Consider the following 19085-nt stretch of genomic DNA (forward strand, 5'->3'; position numbering starts at 1 on the left):
CTGGCCTTGGTTGAGAACCTCACAAAGATGGCCTGAATTCTCCCCCACCCCCTTTTGGAACCCTCTCTAGCCTCCCTCACAGAATGATCCAAGCTGAACGTCACTGTGCTGGTGTTGGGAATTAATTCCTTGAATGAAATAAATACTTACTTTTCCCCTTTTCTATGCTTCCCCCCCCCCTATTAATTGGGGCATATTTATCTAAACATTTATCAAGCACACTTTCTCACTGTTCAAAGACAATTGTTTAAAAACATTTAAAAACCTACAACTGTAAAGGCACTCGTTCCAATGATACATAGAATTTTGCTTTTGAAAAGGTGTATTAAATGATAGATACCTTTTGTTTTTACATCACAATAATTTCCAGACTCCCTCCTAACACACGCACACACACAGAGTCAAACAAAAACCACCCAAACGGTAACCTAGTGTGCCAATTATACAACACTGAACCCTGGCATTCCCCACCTCTCCCCCGATGAAGGAGATCTGGTTCATCTTCTGTTCAGGCTTCAGGATCATTTAGCATTCCTCTCCATGTGACCCGCACTTTTCTATTTCCTTTTCTGGAATATCAGCCATCATTTCTCTCCACCAACCATGGATGCATCCTGAGGCTTTGTCCCGGGTTTTCTCTCTAGCCCTTCCTCGGGCATCTTGGGAGTTCCTGTGGGTTCATTTAGCCCAATGGAATGATGCTTAAATCTATACAGCAAGCTGTAGCCTCTTTGGAATTTGAGCCACATCCTACCAACCTGCTGGGCTCTGCCTGGATGATCCTTCAGCACATCTAGCTCAATATGCCCCAAGTAGAACACATTCTCTTCCCTTCTAAATTGGCTTCTCCAAACACCCTATTTTGGTGGAATATACCACCATCCTTCGAGGCATGGGGGCCAAGCACCTTGGCCACCTTCAAGTCACTCCCTCAACCACCACATCCAATCAGTGTCCACCGTGCCCTTAGCTCTCCATCTCCTCTATCCAATCTATGAGTCACGGATAAGCTTCTCACACCACAACTTTAGCCAAATCATTATCCGGGCTCATGCAACCTTCATTGGCTTCTTTTACACCTCTAGCATAGCCATTGATTCTTAGCCTGCCATATAAAGCCTGATGCCCTTTCACAATCTATCCCAGCCAGGCTGGCTGAACATGGCATCCCATCTCCAGTCTCCATGTCTTTCTGTGGACTGTGCCTATGTGTAGTGTGCACTCTCTCCTTTCCACCTGCTTAAAACCTTTTAAAGATGACTTCAGGCATCACCTCCAACATGACCACATTCCAACCACACCCACCTATCAGGGATCTCCCCAAAGGACTTGCATTTATTTATCCATTTGTGTTTCCCACTTCACACGCACCCTCCCCTCTCCCTTGAAAATAAGATATTCCTTGAAGCCAAAGGTTATGTTGCCAACACCTAAGCACCAAGCTCGGACCAGGAGAAAATATTCAGTAAGTTCTGTGCTCTGGTGGATGGGTTTTCCACATTCATTATACACATAAGGTTTCTCTCTTCCTTAAAAAAACCAATTCTTTAGGGGGAAAAAAGTTATTTTTATTATGAACTTAAACAATAAATATGAACTGACATATGTAAAGAACAGAGTTTGAAATGGAATTTGTTATGGTTTGGTTTCTCTTTTTTAAGGAGGATACTAACATGGTAATAACAAAACTGTCCTGCTTATCTGTGTCCCCTCATTATGAACCAATGTTGAATAAGGTGTTTGTTCAGAAGGAAGATCTTCCCTCAGTCATGACATTCATAAAGTTTCTTTCCAATATGAATTTTCTGATGTTGAGTAAGCTGTGATCTCTGGCTGAATACCTTTCCACATTCATTACATTCATAAGGTTTCTCACCAGTATGAATTCTCTGATGCAGAGTGAGTCCTATCCTCTGACTGAAAGCCTTTCCACATTCGCTGCATTCATAAGGTTTCTCACCAGTGTGAATTCTCTGATGTAGAGTGAGTCCTATTCTCTGTCTGAAGGCTTTTCCACATTCATTACATTTATAAGGTTTCTCTCCAGTATGAATTGTCTGATGTTGAGTAAGTCCTGACCTATGACAGAAGGCCTTTCCACACTCACTGCATTTATAAGGTTTCTCCCCAGTATGAATTCTCTTATGCAGATTAAGTTGTGACCTTTGGCTAAAAGCCTTCCCACAGTCATTACATTCATAAGGTTTCTCTCCAGTATGAATTCTCAGATGTAGATTAAGTTGTGACCTCTGGCTAAAGGCCTTGCCACAGTCATTGCATACATAAGGTTTTTCTCCAGTATGTATTCTCTGATGTAGATTAAGTTGCGACCTCTGGCTAAAGGCCTTGCCACAGTCATTGCATTCATAAGGTTTCTCTCCAGTATGAATTCTCTGATGTAAATTAAGTTGTGACCTCTGGCTAAAGGCTTTCCCACAGTCATTGCATTCATAAGGCTTTTCCCCAGTATGAATTCTCTGGTGTCTAGTAAGGCTTATTCTGTATCGGAAAGTCTTCTGGCACTCATTACAAGAATAACGATTCTCTGTAGTATGAATTTTATGATGTTGGTAATTATGTTGAGTAAGCTGAGCTCTCAGGCGGAATGCCATCCCACATTCATTACATTCATAAGGTTTCTCTCCAGTATGAATTCTCCGGTGTCTAATACGGTGTGTACTTAAGCGAAATGCCATCCCACATTCATTACATTCATAAGGTTTGTCTCCTGTATGAATTCTATTATGTCGATTAAGTTCTGTTTTGTGACTGAAGGCCTTCCCACATTCACTGCATTCATAAGGCTTCTCTCCTGTATGAATTCTTTGATGTTGATTGAGCTGTGTTCTTAGGCGGAAAGCCTTCCCACATTCATTACATTCAAAAGGTTTCTGTCCTGTATGAATTCTCTCATGTTGAGTAAGCTGTGACCTCTGGCTAAAGGCCTTCTCACATTCATTGCACTCATAAGGCTTCTCACCAGTATGGATTGTCAGATGTTGAGTTAGTTGTGTTCTCAAGCGGAAGGCCTTTCCACATATATTACAGTCAAATGGTTTCTCCCCAGAATGAAGTGTTTGATGTTGAATAAGCTGTGAGGTAAGGTAGAAGGCTTTCTCACATTCATTACATTTAAAATGTTTCTCTCTGGTATATTTTCTATGATTTTTCATAAGTGCTAAATTATACCTAAAGGATTTTTCACATTCATTATAATTGGAATATATTTTCTTTAAGCACATTTGAGTGTATTTTCTATGATCTACATAAAGTTTGTGTTTTTTCTTGGTAGAATATTTATGGCAACTCTTTCCTACTATTGTCTGTTTTGGAAAGACAATTGGTCCCAGACTTAAGTTCCTGCTATGTTTATCATATTCAGAGACTCTCAATTTATTCGCAGATTTATTTACAATGACTTTCGATGGCTGAAAATATTTTTCTTCATTGCTTTGCTGGCTCTTTAACCTGGCATAATATTCCCAGACTCCTCCCAACTTGGAGATGAAAGAATCATCACTTTTGAGTATTTCTTGGGATAATTTTTCCATAGAAATGACCAACTTTGGAGATGACTCCTTGGCTTCAAGCAGAGTCTCCCAATCTGAAAAATATAAAAAATGTAAATATCCCCCATTTACCTGTCATTTAATCCTATCCTTTATTCTCCATCAAAAACAGATTTTCTAAACCTACTTCCTCCAAAAACTGCCTTCCAGTTTTTTCCAAAGACTAACTTTGCTCCCCAAGCTGTTGAGTTTGCTCCTAGACCTCAGTTATTTCATCCATTCCACAAATTTACTTTTTAACCAGTGTAGGAAGTTGTACAATTCCTGTTTTATGACATAATATTGAGAGATCTTTTAATCCTTATCCTTATCTTTTTGAAAAATTATTTCCTTTGTTATACCTGACCTTTTGTTCCTATTTTATTTTATTTTTTTTTTTAAAGCAATTGGGGTTAAGTAACTTGCTCAAGGTTACACAGCCAGTTATTATTTCTGGGTGTGGTGCTGAGTATCTGAGCCCGGATTTGATCCAGGTCATCCCGACACTGGAGCCGGTGCTCTTACTCACTGAGCCACCTGGCCGCCCCTAAGCAACTGGGGTTAAGTAACTTGCTCAAGGTTACACAGCCAGGTGTTTCTGGGTGGGTGCTAAGTGTCTGAGCCCGGGATTCGATCTCCAGGTCTTCTCAACACTGGAGCCGGTGCTCTTACTCGCTGTGCTACCTGGCCGCCCCTTTTGTTCCTATTTTAAAACTGTCTACTTCTTGGAACTGTGATTGAAAATAGTATAAAACTACAGATTAAGGTAGTATCATTTTGATTATGTTGGTATGGCCCATCCATGGATACTGAATGCCTCTCAAAGTTATCTGTTATCTGATATTTCCATGACAATGATATGGTATTGGTAGATGTGATGGCCAAGTTCTCCTACCCCCTCTTCCCGTCTCCTTTACCATATAAGTTAGCCTAGTTCTTTTCCCAAAAGCTAAGGAAGTTATGCCCAAGACTTGAATGGTTTAGGGGATGAGAGTTCAAGTCTGTTGGCTGTACTGAAGTGGCTTCCTGTTCACCTAAGGGTATGAACAGACCAGACCACATGGAATAGGCTGGGCAGATGTCCCAAGTCAGACTCAGCATAGTACAAGAGGTTATTATAACCTAACATTCATATAGCATCTACCGCGGGCAGGCATTGTTCTAAGGGCTTCACAAATATTTTCTTGTCTGATCCACACAACAGTCTTGGAAGGCAGGTCATTATTGTTCTCATTTTACAGATGAGGAAACCAAGGTAGGAAAAGGTTAAGTGACTTGCTAGTAAATGTCTGAGGCCAGATTTGAATTCAGGCCTTACTGACTGCAGGCACAGCACTCTATCCATTACGCTAATGCCTGGATGGCAGCTGTTCTGTGTAAGAAGTGGACAGTAGATGGAAGCAAGGTAGGTAACACTGGAGGAATCTGAGTGTCCAGAGAGAGCATATACTTTCACACTGCTATGATGATAAAGGCATCTCTGTAGTTTTTAGACTGATATTCTAACTCTTAGTCAGTTATCTATCATATCACCCACAAATACTCCTACCTCCTCTTTATCAATACTCAGTCCCTTAATTTGTTTTCATCTTTCTGCTATAGATAACTTTTCTAGCACTAAGTCAAACAATAGCAATAGGAAAGAGGGTCACCAGTAAAGCTAGAGCCAGAGCAAATAAGCTAGTATCCCAGCAAGACCAGAGACTGGCCAGATGTATGGACTGTGCCCAGAAACAGTGAGAGGGAAGGGCTTCCCCAGAGAGCACCAGGGGATTAGAAACCCACAGCTGGTACTTTAGAAGACACCAGAAATGGCATCAACCAACATCAGCATAACAGCACTCATACCAACATAGCTTAAAGGTTCCTGGCACTCTATCCTGAGATACCACAGAGAACCCTGAACCTCAAAGATCTAGGGATGCTTAATTCAGAAGATGGAGGTTAGTGCAGGAAAGCCCAGGCTAGATCCAGCAGGGGAGAGACAACTCATAACCAATGACTCCACGCAAAAGCCCAGATCAGAAACTACAGCTGGAAAGATGAGCAAGTCAAAGAAATCGCCAGTATAAAGAAGTACTCTATAGCCAGATATGCCCAATGATCCAGTCCAGGACCCAATAACTACATAATTGTAGAGATTTAAAAGAAACAAATGGGTTTTCACAAGGATTACAGGAATACCTTGGAGAAATGTGTCAAGAGATTAAGAAGTGGAAGCTCTGCTTGTAAGAATTAGAAGGAAAACAAGTACTTAGAAAATGGCAAACCTTACCCACAAAATGGGACTGTCTGAAAACGAAGATAGAAAAAGAAGAGAAATCAGTGACTCAACAGGACCACAAGAAATATTCAAATAAAGATGCTGAAAACATAGAATAAAGTGTGAGATATTTGATGTAAAAAAATGGCCTGCAAAACAGGTCAAAGAGATAGAATTTCATAATGACTGGATTCTCTGAAAACCATAATATTTTTGGATACTATTTCAAGAAAGTGAAAGTGGGCATGGCTAGGTGGCACAGTGAATAAAGCACCGGCCCTGGAGTCAGGAGGACCTGAGTTCAATTCCGACACCTAACATGTACTAGCCATGTGACCTTGGGCAAGTCACTTAACCCCAAGTGCTCTGTCTTCCCCCCTGCATCCCCCCAAAAAATCGAAAATGAAAATCACTGATCACCTCCTCCAAGAAACCCCAAAAAGAAAACTCCCAAGAAAGGCCACCAATACAGTACTCCTATGTCATACTGCCATCATCCAGATAGAAGTTGGTCAAGTCCCAGCAACCACAGCGTGGGCCATACAAGACCCGGCAGCTTCTACTCTGATGAGATGCTGTGATACAATATTCCAAAGGAAAAGACTGAGGCTTACTTAACTTAGTTAAGATTAACTTGGTCTATGAGGCCAAGTGGCAAACAGACCCAAGGGAAGGGACCCTGAGAGAACAGACAAGGGCGCAGACATTCAAGAACCCCCGAGCGCCTGGAAAGAGTTCCATGTGACACGGTGCTAACATTCAAACCGGGGGGGAGAACAAGTATCCCTTCAGAACTTTAGCGCCTTTGAAGCAAAGATCCTTAACAGCCGCTACGTCACAGCTCTCTCTTGTGGTCTGGTGAAGCCTATGGAACCCGTCTTGGAAGAACTGGTTTAGTGCCCACATTTACGATTGAAATAAATGCCAATTTTTAGTTAGAGGATAGTGAATGTAAAGATATTTTTCACCATTTCAGTTCAGAGACCCCCTGAAATCTACCCCAAAGGGGTCTGTAGATCCCAAGTTTAAAACCCGTGTTTTAAAGGAACTAAGAAAAAGAGAACATAGAGACACCGATTCTGATCTGAGGGTTTTAAGATGGGAATGAGAAGGTGAAAGGAACGCACTAATGCAGAAAGGACGGAGAAGGGGGTGAAAACTGCTAATTCTCATTCTTTTTTTTCCCCCAAATTCTACTTTAGACTCCAATGCCAGAGCACAATAGAAAATAAAAAAAGAAACAACAACATATTATAAACTTAAATACAAAGTTAGAAAGAAATAAAAGCCTGTCATGTGCAGAGCAGAACATGAGAGGATTCAAAATAGGGCACAATAAATGATATTTCAAGAAAGCCTATGTGATACATAGCACTCGTGTTGAGAACTGCCCATCTTCCCTTTGCTTCCTTGTGAGTTTTCTTTGTTCTTTTTTCCCCTCCCCCCAACCTCCCCAGAAGGCCACAATAAAGTTTTGATGTGTTTCTCTGTAGCTGCAGGCGCGCGCGCACACACACACACACACACACACACATATACAGACGCGTACTTTCCCAAACCCATTCTTCTCCTGACCTGTTTCATGTCTGATTCTATCTCTCGTTTCCTGTCCCTTCTGCCTCCTCCACTTCACTTCTCCCCACTACCTTGCCCTCCTATGACTTGCCTCCCTCCCTCCAAGGATCCCTCCCCTAGCCTCCCATTCCCATCAATCTAAAGACCCTTCTATACCCCTATCTACCTATGCTTTCACCCTCCCCTCTAAAGATCCCTCCCTTGTCCTCTCCCCTCTCCCCATGCCCCTACTGTCTTATTTCTTCTGAGCTAATTAACATTCTTGAGGTGAACAAGGAGAGAATATAAAATGAGAGCATATAGGGGAGAGTATTATTCAGACTTGCCATGCCTACACCAGTCAAAGGATAGATAGGCTGAACACACAGAAAGCTGGGTATAGAAATGCATTAAACTCCAAATCACTAATTATTAGAGAAATGAAGTAAATCTGAGGTTCTCCCTCACACCCATCAGACTGACAAAAACAAACATTGGAAGGGCTGTGGAAGGACTGTCACATTATTGCACCGCGGGTGGAGACGTGAACCAGTCTGGCCATTTGGGAAATACCCACAAAGTAATTAAACTCTCTGACCCAGAAATGCCATTACCAGGCCCAGATAATGAAAAAGACCAAACAAAAAGGAAATTGCCCTATATGTACAAAATTATTTATGGTGGCTCTTTTTCTTGAAGCAAAGAAATTTGAAACTAAGGGGTTCCCATGTTCTTTTGGAATGGCTAAACAAATATGATCCATAAATGTACGTGAATATTATTCTTTCATGAGAAAACGGAGAATACCTGTAATGAAAAGGTAGAAAATGAAGGCAGGAGAATGAGGAGAACAATTTATAGAAGAAAACAACGTTGTAAAGAAAACCCCTGCAAGACTGAAGGACTCTGGTCGCAGCACTGACCACTCAGGTCTCTAGGCAGGCCTGGGAGCCCTGCAGACACAGAACACACATTCATGATGCTGTGAGAGGGTGAGGGGCATACACTATATGGGTCGGTTTTGTTTCACTGTATTTACAGTAAAAAAAATCTCTATCCTCATCATTTCTACTAGAACTTAACATTTAAAACCTATTTTCCAAAAGATAAATCACATAAAAGGTCATATAGAAAAAGCAGTTCTCTTAAAAAAAAAATCAGTAACCCCACGAATCTTTGTTCAAATGCTAACGGTCAGAGGACTTCAGATGACAGCAATGAAGAGTCAGAAGTAAGGCCAGTCCTGCCATGGCCTATCCCAGTCACCGGGTGCAGGTCACTGCCTCTCCGGCCTCCGAGCTCCCCTGTGGCTTAGAATCTGCCTCACACCCATGAATGGATTTTGTATATTTGTGCAACAAATACAACCGTGTAAGTGCAAACAATGCCAGGAACCCCTAACAGCCACACCAAGAGAAAGGGCATCAGGCCCACTTTTCTCAGCAGTGGTGGATCCTATGGCTACCGTGTGTTACAGAGACTGTGCTTGCTCTCTCTCCCTCTTAACTTGTGTCTCATTCTTTGTACCAAGATAAGGGAGAAGGGAGGGGTATGTTTAGAAATGAAGGTGAGGAACGTTTAGGCATTCGATGGAGCTGTCAGCAGGGACTGACCCAGCAATGCCCTCCTTAGCCACCTTTCTTCAATATAAGCACATTAAGCCAGCGGCATTTATGGAAATGACCCATGTGCTCAATGGTAGAGATGGAGTAGCCTGCCATTGTTATGGCCAGAAGGACACAATGAGCAAAGCTAACTCTCAAAAACTGTAATGATCTTAAAAAGAACACAGACAAAAATAAATCAGAAGGGACATGGAAGAAAATAGATTTCTATTATCTTGCTTAAGATACCTTAAAAGAGAACAAACTGGCCTGAGTAGTCGAGGGATGCAGAGGACAGATGGCAATGAGCAGAGCTTTCTTTGAAATCACAGACACATCCGTGGAGACGTGGGGCGGTGGCAAGGCCACGATGCCAGAGCGCCCCACCTTCCCCTCTCAGTCCTGGGAGGGCCCTGTCCTACAGCCCTGTGAAGATGCTCCCTGTGAAGGGCTGGGCTGGGACTCACCTGAAGAGCTGCTTCTCTGGCCTCGTCCCCCCGGCTTCCAAGGCGCTCCCCCTCGTTCCAGCTGAGAAATCACAGATGGTTTGGAAACCACAAGCCCTGCTCATCGGGAACAGGAAAGTGTTAGGAACAGAAGCTATCTCAAAACCAAATCCCTGGTTTTGGGGGAAACTGGGCATGCTGGGAGGGTCCAGAGGGGAACATGCACAGACTTGGAAGGATTCTCTAGGATGTCTTGCTAGGAAGTAAGGTGGTTGCATCTCAGAGTCGATATGGACTAAAAAAGTCTAGATCAATTTCTGAAGAGGAGGGCAGTCTTTTGTTCTTTAGGCATCTGGCTCTGGGGCCTTAGGGGAAAATCAAAGACCTAAGGGAAGGCAATGGGGCCAGCTTCCCAGGTGTATAAAGTAAAACTTTTAACTTGCAAACAGGTACTTTTTACTTACAAAACAATACTCTCTGTTGGCCACAAAAGAATGACATATTCTGACATATTCAGGCCAAATGACAGTTGCTCAACCCTGAAGATGACCCCAAAAATATTTATTCGGGGAAGAAGCAAGGACCCTCCCCTGGCAGACCCCAAGTCCTGGAGGAGCTGCCTCACCCAGGCACACCAGGTTCCTGAAGTTCTCCAGCATCACCTCCCGGTACAGTTCCTTCTGAGAAGGTTCCAGCTGCCCCCACTCCTCTGGGGTGAAGACCACGGCCACATCCTGGAAGGTCACGGATTCCTGAAACACCAGACATGAATGCTTATCCGGGGACTCAGGCTTGTAAAGACTTGTTCGTTTTCATCAAAGGCCCCACTCTGGTGTCTAGTAAAGTCTATGAGCCTGTTCTCAGAATCATGTTTTTAAATACATAAAATACATACACAGGATTAGGAAGGAAAGCAGACCAAAGAAGCTCTCTTTTAGGTCCACAGACGCCCTGGGATAGGCAGACCACCAACGCTGAGTGAAAGGTTTGCCATGAGGTCCAAGCAGTCACATGATACTGGGGGGTGGGGGGCAGCTAGGCTCAGGGAGACGCCTGAAGTCCCACCTTGGACGAGTCCTTGCTCTGAGCAGGGTATGCCCCGCCTCGATGGAAAGCCCCTGACATCAGAACAAGAGCCCTCAGCGTGGCAGTGACCGGCCCCCAGGCACGACTAAAGGTTGCAGGCCTTTAAAGGGTCAGGATTCACCATAGGGCAGCTAGGACTTTGGGCAGCTGGGGGCGCCATAGGGCACAGAGCGCTGGGCCTGGAGTCAGATAGACTCACCTTCCTGAGTTAAAATCCAGCCTGAGACACTCCCTAGCCATGTGACCCTGGGCAAGTCACTTTGCCCTGTCTGCCTCAGTTTCCCCATCTGTAAAATGAGCTGGAAAAGGAAATGGCAAACCACTCCAGTATCTCTACCAAGAAAATCCCCAATGGGGTCATGAAGAGTCAGACATGACTGAACACTACCACCGATGACTCAGTTTATACTAGATTCTGAAACATGCAATGAAATAATTGCTCTATTTAAATATGCTCTGCATTATAAAAACTGCTCAATTTTTTTTTTACATTTTTAAACATTTTCTCAATTATATGTAAAAAAATTTTTAACATGCATTTTTTGAAATTTGGAGTTCCAAATTCTCTCCATCCTCCCCTGCCCTCCTCCCTCCTTAAGAATGAAATTTGATATAGATTACACATGTGCAGTCATAAAATATTTCCATACTAGCCATGTTGCAAAAGAAAACACAGACTGAAAAAACAAGACTAAAGGAAGTTTTTTAAAAGTATTCTTCAATCTGCACTCATAAGCCCTCAGTTCTTTTGGTGGCCTTCATCTTAAGGCCTTTGGCACTGTCTTGAATCCCTGTATTGATCAGAATAGCTAAGGCATTCACAGCTGATCATTGTCCAGTGCTGCTGTTACCATCTACCTTGTTCTTCTGGTTCTGCTCATTGCACTTTACATCAGTTCATGTAAATCTCACCAAGTTTTTCTGAATCCATCCTGCTTGTCATTGCTGATGGCACAATAGTATTCCATGGCCACCATATCCCACAACTTGTTCATCTATTCCCCATCTATCCCCTCAATTTCCAATTCTTTGCCATGACAAAAAGACCTGCTATCTTTTTGTATATATATATATGTCCCTTTACCTTAATCTTTGACCTCTTTGGGCTACAGACCTAGCAGAATGGTATTTAGGGGTCAAACAGTTTTATAGCCCTTTGGGCAATTACAGAAATTTTCTCCAGAATGGTTGCATTAGTTCACAAGTCCAACTTTTTTCCCTCACCATTACTGTCCCAATTTTTCTACATCTCAAAAGTTAACATTTTCCCTATATGTCATATTAGTCAACCTGATAAGTGTGAGGTAGTGCCTCAGAGTTGTTTTAATTTAAATTTTCTCAAATGATTGGTGAGTTAGAGCATTTTTTCTTATGACTACAGACAGCTTTAATTTCTTCTTCTGAAAAGTGCCTTTTCATATGTTTTATCAATTGGGGAATGATTCATATCCTTACGAATTTGACTTGTTCTCTATGTATTTGAGAAATGAGGCCTTTATCAGAGAAACTTGCTGTAAAAATTTTTTCCCCCACTTACCAGCTTCCTTCTAATCTTGGCTACATTGGCTTTGTTTTTGTAAAACCTTTTTAATTTGATGTAACCAAAATTATCCATTTTACATCTCATAATGCTATCTCTTGTTGGTCATAAATTCTTCCCTTATCCATAAATCTGAGAGAGAAAATATTCCATGCTCCCATAATTTCCTTATGGTATCACCCTTTATTTCTAAATCATGTACCCACTTTGACCTTATCTTGGTATATACTGTAACATACTGGTCTATATACTTAGTTTCTGCCAAATTGCTTTCTAGTTTTCCCAGCAATTTTTGTCAAATAGGGATTTTTTTGTCCCCAAAGCTTGGATTTTGGGGTTTGTCAAATACTAGTTATTTATAACTATGTACAGTGTACCTAATGCCACTGCTAGTGCCAGTCTATTTCTTAGCAAGACCAGACTGTTTTTGAGTATTACCACTTTGTAATACAGTTTGAGATCTGGCACTGCTAAGTCATCTTCCTTCACATTTTTTCATAGATTCCCTTGACGTTCTTGATAATTTTTTCTTCCAAATGACTGTTTTTATTTTTTCTAGCCCTATAAAATATTTTTTTTGGTAATTTGATTGGTATGGTACTAAATTATTCCCAACAACTCTGTGAGGCAAACAACAGAAGTAAACACTCTTCCCATTGTAAAAATGGAAAAAAAATCTAAAAAAGGGAAGCCAATGGATCACAAAGAGAGTCCTATAGCTAAAGCTGACACCACATGCTATGTTGGTCTACATGACCATGACCAAAGGCCAAAGGACTCACATCCTGAGAGAGAAGGGATGGACTTAGAGGGCAGAATTAGCCATCCTTTTTTTTTTTTTTTTGACATGGATAATACAGGGATGTTTTTGCCTAATTATGCATATTTGTTATAAGGGTTTTTATTTTTACTGCCTTTTTTTTTTTTCAAGGAAGAAAGGGGAAAAGTGGGTGGAGGAAAATATTTTTGTTAATAGGGAAAAAAAAAGGAAAGAAATCAAACACACATATACCTTGTCCCCAGAAGAACTGAGTCACAAATTTCTATCTTTTCATTTATTGAAAATCATTCACATTTTCCATGTCTTATTACTAATGTACAATAAAGTATTAATTTACAATTAGAGAAACAGCAATAATACTGCATTAATAACAAACAGGATTTTGACCAGATGAAACACTCCCAGCCCCTTCTGCTATTTCTTTGGAACTCCACAATCTCAGACTAATTCAGCTTCTTTCCTGGAGTGGCCTCCATAGCAGTTCCACCTTAACTTACGCAAGTTCACCTTTGGCACACAGGATCTAGCTAGACTCTCTAATTCCATAAAGAGGGCTTCTGCCCGTTCGTTTCTGGTCTAATGGTTGATATTATTCTAGTGTTTTGGTCTTCGCTTGAGTCTCACAAACATGTAAGGTGGACTTATGTTTTTACAGAACATAAATCTGATGCTGGGAGAGTGTGACCTGGGTCTGAATGTTGACTCCTTCCACAAGTCTAATTTATTAAATTTATCTTGCAAAGGAAGCTGTTTCCAATTCCCCTTCCAGTGTGACAACCCTTGGCATGGTTTCCAGTCTTCTCTTGACTTCCTGTCCACCTGCTGGCCAACTTCACCTTGAGTAAGGACCAAACTCAGAGGCAGCACCTTCCCCATTCTCTGCTCATACCCACTTTAATGACTCCGCTAACTCCCGAAGAAGAGAAGATGGGACTCAGAAATATGAGAAGCCTCAACAAGCTTCTACACCCGCTTCCTTCTCTGAACACACCCAGCACTTAATGCCTTCAAGATTTACTAGGGAGCTTCCCCAATGGAAGGTGGTACAATATCAACCTTTGCCTGTCCACCTGTGGTCTCCCCTCGTTCCAAGCTTCTCTTGGGTTGGGCATTGGCCTCCTGGCTCTGATATTTCATTTTCCCCTAAGTTGTACCCTGATGCTCTTATCATCAAGCAGGGGGCTCAGTGCTAGTGAAACCTGCAGTCAGTCACTACCAAAACCCTCACACAAAAGCTGGGCTGAGAAAACAGATCCTCCATGGGCCACGGCTTCGAACCAGGAGCCCCCATACGTGGCCACATGACATCCCCAGGCAGCTGGTAGAGTGGAACACCAGCTTCTCATCACACACCCAGGAGGCACTGGGGGGAAGTCCCAATTTCCCAGAGACAAGTCAATCAATACTAACCCAGAAGGAAAAGGGTTCTTCGCTCTAGAAGTTTCTTGGCTCCATCCCTCAGGAGGACCTGCCTCGTCAGCTAACCTGCTTCTGGACAGAGTCCCAGCTGACTCTCTCCAGCCTTTCCTTTAGCTCATCCAGGACTCAAGACACCCTCCACTCAAAAATACATAAATAAAGGTCTTTAGAAACAGGGGAAATGGAGATGGTTCGGATAGCTCCTTCCTAGAAAGGTTTTGGGGCCAGCTGGTCGAATGATGGAGAGATTTGCTTTTTAACGACGGATGTGGGAAAGGCAGAACTTCATAGTCACCTAGAAAATAAAGGGGGTCCTTCTGCTGGCTTGACCGTAACCTTGGGAGCCTGCCCCTGGTATCAGGCCTGAAAGGGTCTCCTCCTGCAACTCCTAGACCGAGACATGCACATAGCTATCATGTTCCGAGTCTTCTCTTCTCCAGGCTAAACAAGTCCAGCTCCTTCAATCTACAAGCATTTATTTATTTATACTTACTAGGTCAGGCTGTGCAACTACGCGGTGCCGTATTGCACAGAGCACCAGGCCTGGAGTCAGGAAGATGCATCTACCCGAGTTCAAATCCAGTCTCAGACACTTACTAGCTGTGTGACCCTAGGCAAGTCACCTACTTTCTGTCTACCTCGGTTTCCCCAACAATAAAATGAGGACTCTACCTCCCAAGGTTTTGTTGAGGACATGAGATATCTGTAAAGTGCTGACAAACCCTAAAGCACTTAAAAAAGGGCCTTGATCGAGCACAGGCATTAGGAGGGAGGGTCAGGACTCTCATCTGACCTCATCTGGCCAGATTATTCTGGATTCGTCACCAGACTGAGCTCCAGGGCAAGGACTGCCAGTGCTAGTGGGCCAGAGGAGGGAGGACAAGGATTCCATTCCTGCAGGGAGACCCAGCTGAGCCCAGATTATCCAAATCTGACTCCAAGCACGGTACAAATCTCTCACCTGGCTCTCACAACAGCTCTGTGAGGCCGCGACTGCTATCCCAAGTTTTACAGATGAGGAAACTGAGGCAAACAGAGGCTTGGTGATTTGTACACAGGAAGGGTGTGAGGCTGGATCTGAACTCAGGCCCTCCTGCCCCTAGGCCTGGTGCTCTGGGCACTAAGGCACCAGCTGCCTCATAAACTAGAGGGCAATGTAAAGTTGAGCTGGAAAAGTGGGTCAAGATGGGGAAGGAAGGAAATTCAGAGGGATGATGGCCAAGGACAAAAGGGAGCCCAGCAGAGCGACTGGGGGTACAACGAGGGTGGAGGAGACAGCGAGAGGAAAGGGGGCGCCAAACGCTGGGGCTGCCCACAGCCCAGCACACTCAGAGCACCCCAAAGGAGAACGTGGACTTGGAAAAGAATAAACAAAGTAAATGAAAATGAAGCATAAACAACGTCACATTTTAAACAAGGTCAATAGGCACCCGCAGGCACCCCACCTACAGTGAGTGTGATGCCCCGAGGCTGAACTCTAGGGTCTACAGGCTAGCCCCAGGGGCCTTCTTCACATGCAATTCTATCTCTAGTCTATGCACAAGGTGTCCACCATGCTGGGACATATTTCAGCCTTAGCTAGGGGGCGCCACAGCACAAAGAGCACTGGCTGGAGTCAAGAACTCAAGTCCTGAGTTCAACTTTGGCCACACAGACTGCACGGACCGCACTGACTGCAGATGCTTACTGGCTGTGTGGCCCTGGGCAAGTCAGTTAACCTCCGATTACCTGACAAAATGGATCCACTGGAGAAGAAAATGGCAAACCATTTCAGTACTGTTGACAAGAAAACCCCAAATGGGGTCATGAAGGATAGGACATGACTGAACAACCACAAAAGAGAAGGAAATCATTCAAATGTCTCAGAGGGGTTCAGACTTGTGAAGGCAGCAGGAAGAAGCATCTGGGCAGGAAAAATCGGTCAAAATGTGGGAGAAAATTAAAAAAAAAATTTGGGGAACAATTTTGGTTTTCTAGATTCTACTTTTTAGCTGAAAAAGTTAAGGAAGATACAGAACTATTAAAGAGGACAGAGGATTAAGGACGGAGAACCAAGGAGAAGATGCAAGAACAAGGAGGAAGCAGGCGGCAGACAATGGGTCTACAAGCCAGGTGTCTCCCTCCCTCCTCCCAGTCCCTGCCAAGGCCTATCGGTTTACCTTGGAAATGGATGAATGAAGTATTTATTAAGCTCCTGTGCTAAGCTAGGGATGAACATCTATGCCAACCTTTCTCTACTCTGCCCTCTCCCCCTCTCTGCCCCTGCCACCCCCCCCCCAGACCCTCAACATGTCACACCTAGGCCATGGCAACAGCTGCCAAGGGGTCTGCTCATCTTTCCCCACTTCAGTCCATGCTCCATTCACACACCACAGACAGGATTGTGGCACACACTCCTCCTCCCCAAATAAATTCCATTGGCTCCCAGATCAAAGACAAAAGCCTGTGGTATTGGGAAAATCCTTAATATTCTGGCCCTTCCCCCTTTCCACGTCTTCCTACACCTAGCTTGTTCCAATACTGTTTGTCCATCATTTCAGAGAGGACCAGTGGCATCACGGGCTGATGGCGTGCCCCATGTATGAACTGGATTCAAGTGGGGCCGAGGGGCACAAAGTCGTCAGCCTCACTCTCTCTTCCAGAGTCACTGAAGTCCAGTGGCAGGACCAAAGTCAGGATGGAGGTGATGGCCTAGGATGCGGCGGGTGACCTTAGTGCCTTCGATGTCTGACCAAGCCCTCCACAGCAGCTGCTTCAGCCTCCTTGATGGCCAGTGGAGCTGTTCTCATCCAGCCACTCCACCAGGGGAAGTCTTCACATGCTCGGGTGGATGTCCCCTCACTCCCCTCAGGGCTAGAAGCCTGTGGGTTACCTTCAGCCTGGTTTAACCTGTCTGCCATGACAGTTTCCAGGGTGTGGCCGCTACATATGCTACATTTGTGGAGCCACAGGAGAGAGCTGGGGGAAGGTGGATGAGCAGCCTGGAAAGGGCTGGGCAGCCCTCCCACCACAGCTGTGGGGGCCCCCCCCCCCCCTGACACTGGCCGGCCTGCACTTAGGACACTCCATCACCGGACTTCAGTTCTTTCCCATGACTGTCCCATGTGTCTGGAATGTTCTCCCTCCCCATCTCCACTTCCTGACTCCCCTTAATGACTGTGCCACTGTCCGCTGACCATCTCGACTTATCCTGTCCACGGCTATTGGCATGTTGCCTCTCCTGTTAGGCCACGAGCTCCTTGGGGGCCCGGGTTCTTGCTCTCTGCCTTACTGCCTGGTGCACAGAAGGCGTTTAATTAATGCTTGCTGACTGATCCACAAAGTGGCATGTGCCCTCCTATTTAATCACTTGGCATCTAGTCACGCTCGCGTTACTAAGAACACTATATCACGCTGCACATGTTTACGTACGCCCGCGGGAGCAGAGATTGCTTCATTCTTTGTACTTGCATCCCCAGGGCCTGACACACAGCAGGTGCTTAAGGAGTGCCTGATGATGAAGGAAAACAAGCGGGGAGTGAAATGCCATTAGGCCTAACGAGTCCGCACCAGCCTAAAACACGCACACTCAACATCAGCCACCGGTCTTAGAAGAAAATCTCCGTGGAATTTAATGTAAGGCGGACAGACCCTTCAGGATCCTCAGTCATAGAGCTAATAAAGCTAGGGAGACCTCCTTAGTCAAGAAAGGCACTTTAAAAAACGCGCGTGTCATCCCTAAAGGCGGATGGGAAGAGGCCTCACCTGCGGGCGCCGGGCGCTCAGAAGCCCGGGGGTCATTCTCCTCCGAAGCGCGGGCTCGGCCAGGAGGCGCCTCCCGCCCCATAGAGGCCTGGTCACCCCCAGCCCAAGGTCCAGGTCACGGGCCGCGCCGCCGCCATTGTACAGAAAAGGAAACTGAGGCTGGAGCCCGCGCGGGGTAGGACAGGGACTGACTCACTGCCAGGACGCCGGGCCGCCCCTCCCCACTCCTGGCCACGCCCGGGTCTGAGGCCGAGAGCGGAGGGAGCGGAGGCAGGAATCCGGGAGCACGGGAGCGAAGTCGGGGTGAAGGGTGACGTCACGCCCCACCCCTGGCCGCCTGCTCCTAAAGGCGAACGAGGCCCCCTTTGAAAAGCAAAGCCTTCTGGGAAACGTAGTCCGGACGCCCGCGGGGCCCCGTGCGCATGCTCGGATCCGCCCGCCCTACGCATGCGCTCCCCCCTCCCCGGTCTCCCAAACCCTAAGCCTGGCCGTAACTGCGCCGGCGCGCCAGGTGACCCGACCTGACACCTCCGGACCCTGGGACGCTTTGCCGGGGCCTGAACGTTCTGACCATCCTTCGGAGCCCTTCCCCCCACCCCAGCGCTCTGGCCTCAGTTTACCCGTCCCTCCAAGGGCCCTGCGGGGCCCTGCCCGCGCTGAGTCTGAGCGGCGTCCTAAGGAGGTCAAGCGAAGCCCGCCCCGGGTTTGGGGACCAGTAAACTGGGGGGGGGGCACGTGTCCAGAGGGGTGTCACGTGGGGTGTCACGTGCTTGCCCGCCCCAACCGGCGCTGGGATGTCGTTTTTCTTCTCTGGTCGGGGGAGGGGCAGGACGGAGTCGGCGAGTGCGGGAGCCGCTGCCTTCCCGGAGATGGCGGAAGGGCTGGACGCTAGGGAGGACCCGTGAGAAGACGGGGAGAGACCCGGAAACGAGCCGCAGAGCAGCCGTGACTGCGTCCGGGCCACAGCCGCGGAGGGACCTCGCCGTGGGTTAGCGTGGAAAGCAGGCCGGCCGTCCTGCGGGAGTTAGAGCCGATCCAGAGGCTGCAACGCGCGTGTGCCCTGCTCTCCCCCGCCCCTCCCAGGTTCTCCCCCCTCCTCC

The 19085-nt window shown here is 45.6% G+C and overlaps 1 protein-coding gene and 1 pseudogene across 2 annotated transcripts; both read right to left on the minus strand.

The window, feature by feature from the left end:
- Nucleotides 1-1543: 1543 nt before the first annotated feature.
- Nucleotides 1544-19085, minus strand: part of LOC138167709 (zinc finger protein 721-like) — a 60187-nt pseudogene continuing 42645 nt past the window's right edge.
- Nucleotides 8031-18346, minus strand: LOC138167705 (zinc finger protein 69 homolog). Of its 2 annotated transcripts, none has more exons than XM_069096684.1 (4): nucleotides 17986-18343; nucleotides 10041-10167; nucleotides 9437-9532; nucleotides 8031-8172 (listed from the first exon to the last, which is right to left on the minus strand). In XM_069096684.1, exons 1-4 carry the CDS (start codon nucleotides 18019-18021, stop codon nucleotides 8144-8146), a joined length of 288 nt encoding a protein of 95 aa, XP_068952785.1. In that variant the 5' UTR covers nucleotides 18022-18343; the 3' UTR covers nucleotides 8031-8143. The 2 variants fall into 2 exon arrangements, with proteins under 2 accessions (XP_068952785.1, XP_068952784.1); XM_069096683.1 differs by lacking the exon at nucleotides 8031-8172 and adding an exon at nucleotides 8203-8318 and having other exon boundaries at nucleotides 17986-18346.

This window comes from Petaurus breviceps, unplaced genomic scaffold (assembly GCF_028583685.1).
Source record: "Petaurus breviceps papuanus isolate PSGF00001 unplaced genomic scaffold, PetGlider_PUasm1.0 287, whole genome shotgun sequence".
Classification (NCBI taxonomy): domain Eukaryota; kingdom Metazoa; phylum Chordata; class Mammalia; order Diprotodontia; family Petauridae; genus Petaurus; species Petaurus breviceps.

Bases quoted from the DNA above. Each gene is read 5' to 3' on its own strand.
- LOC138167705 (XM_069096683.1), bottom strand. From the start codon at position 18,021: ATGACCCCCGGGCTTCTGAGCGCCCGGCGCCCGCAG. The intron at 9,533-10,040 runs GTGAGGCAGCTC...CCCGATGAGCAG, and splicing joins CAGGAACCTGGTGTGCCTGG to GGCTTGTGGTTTCCAAACCA. The intron at 8,319-9,436 runs GTGAGTCCCAGC...CTGTGTCTGCAG, and splicing joins CCAGAGAAGCAGCTCTTCAG to GGCTCCCAGGCCTGCCTAGA.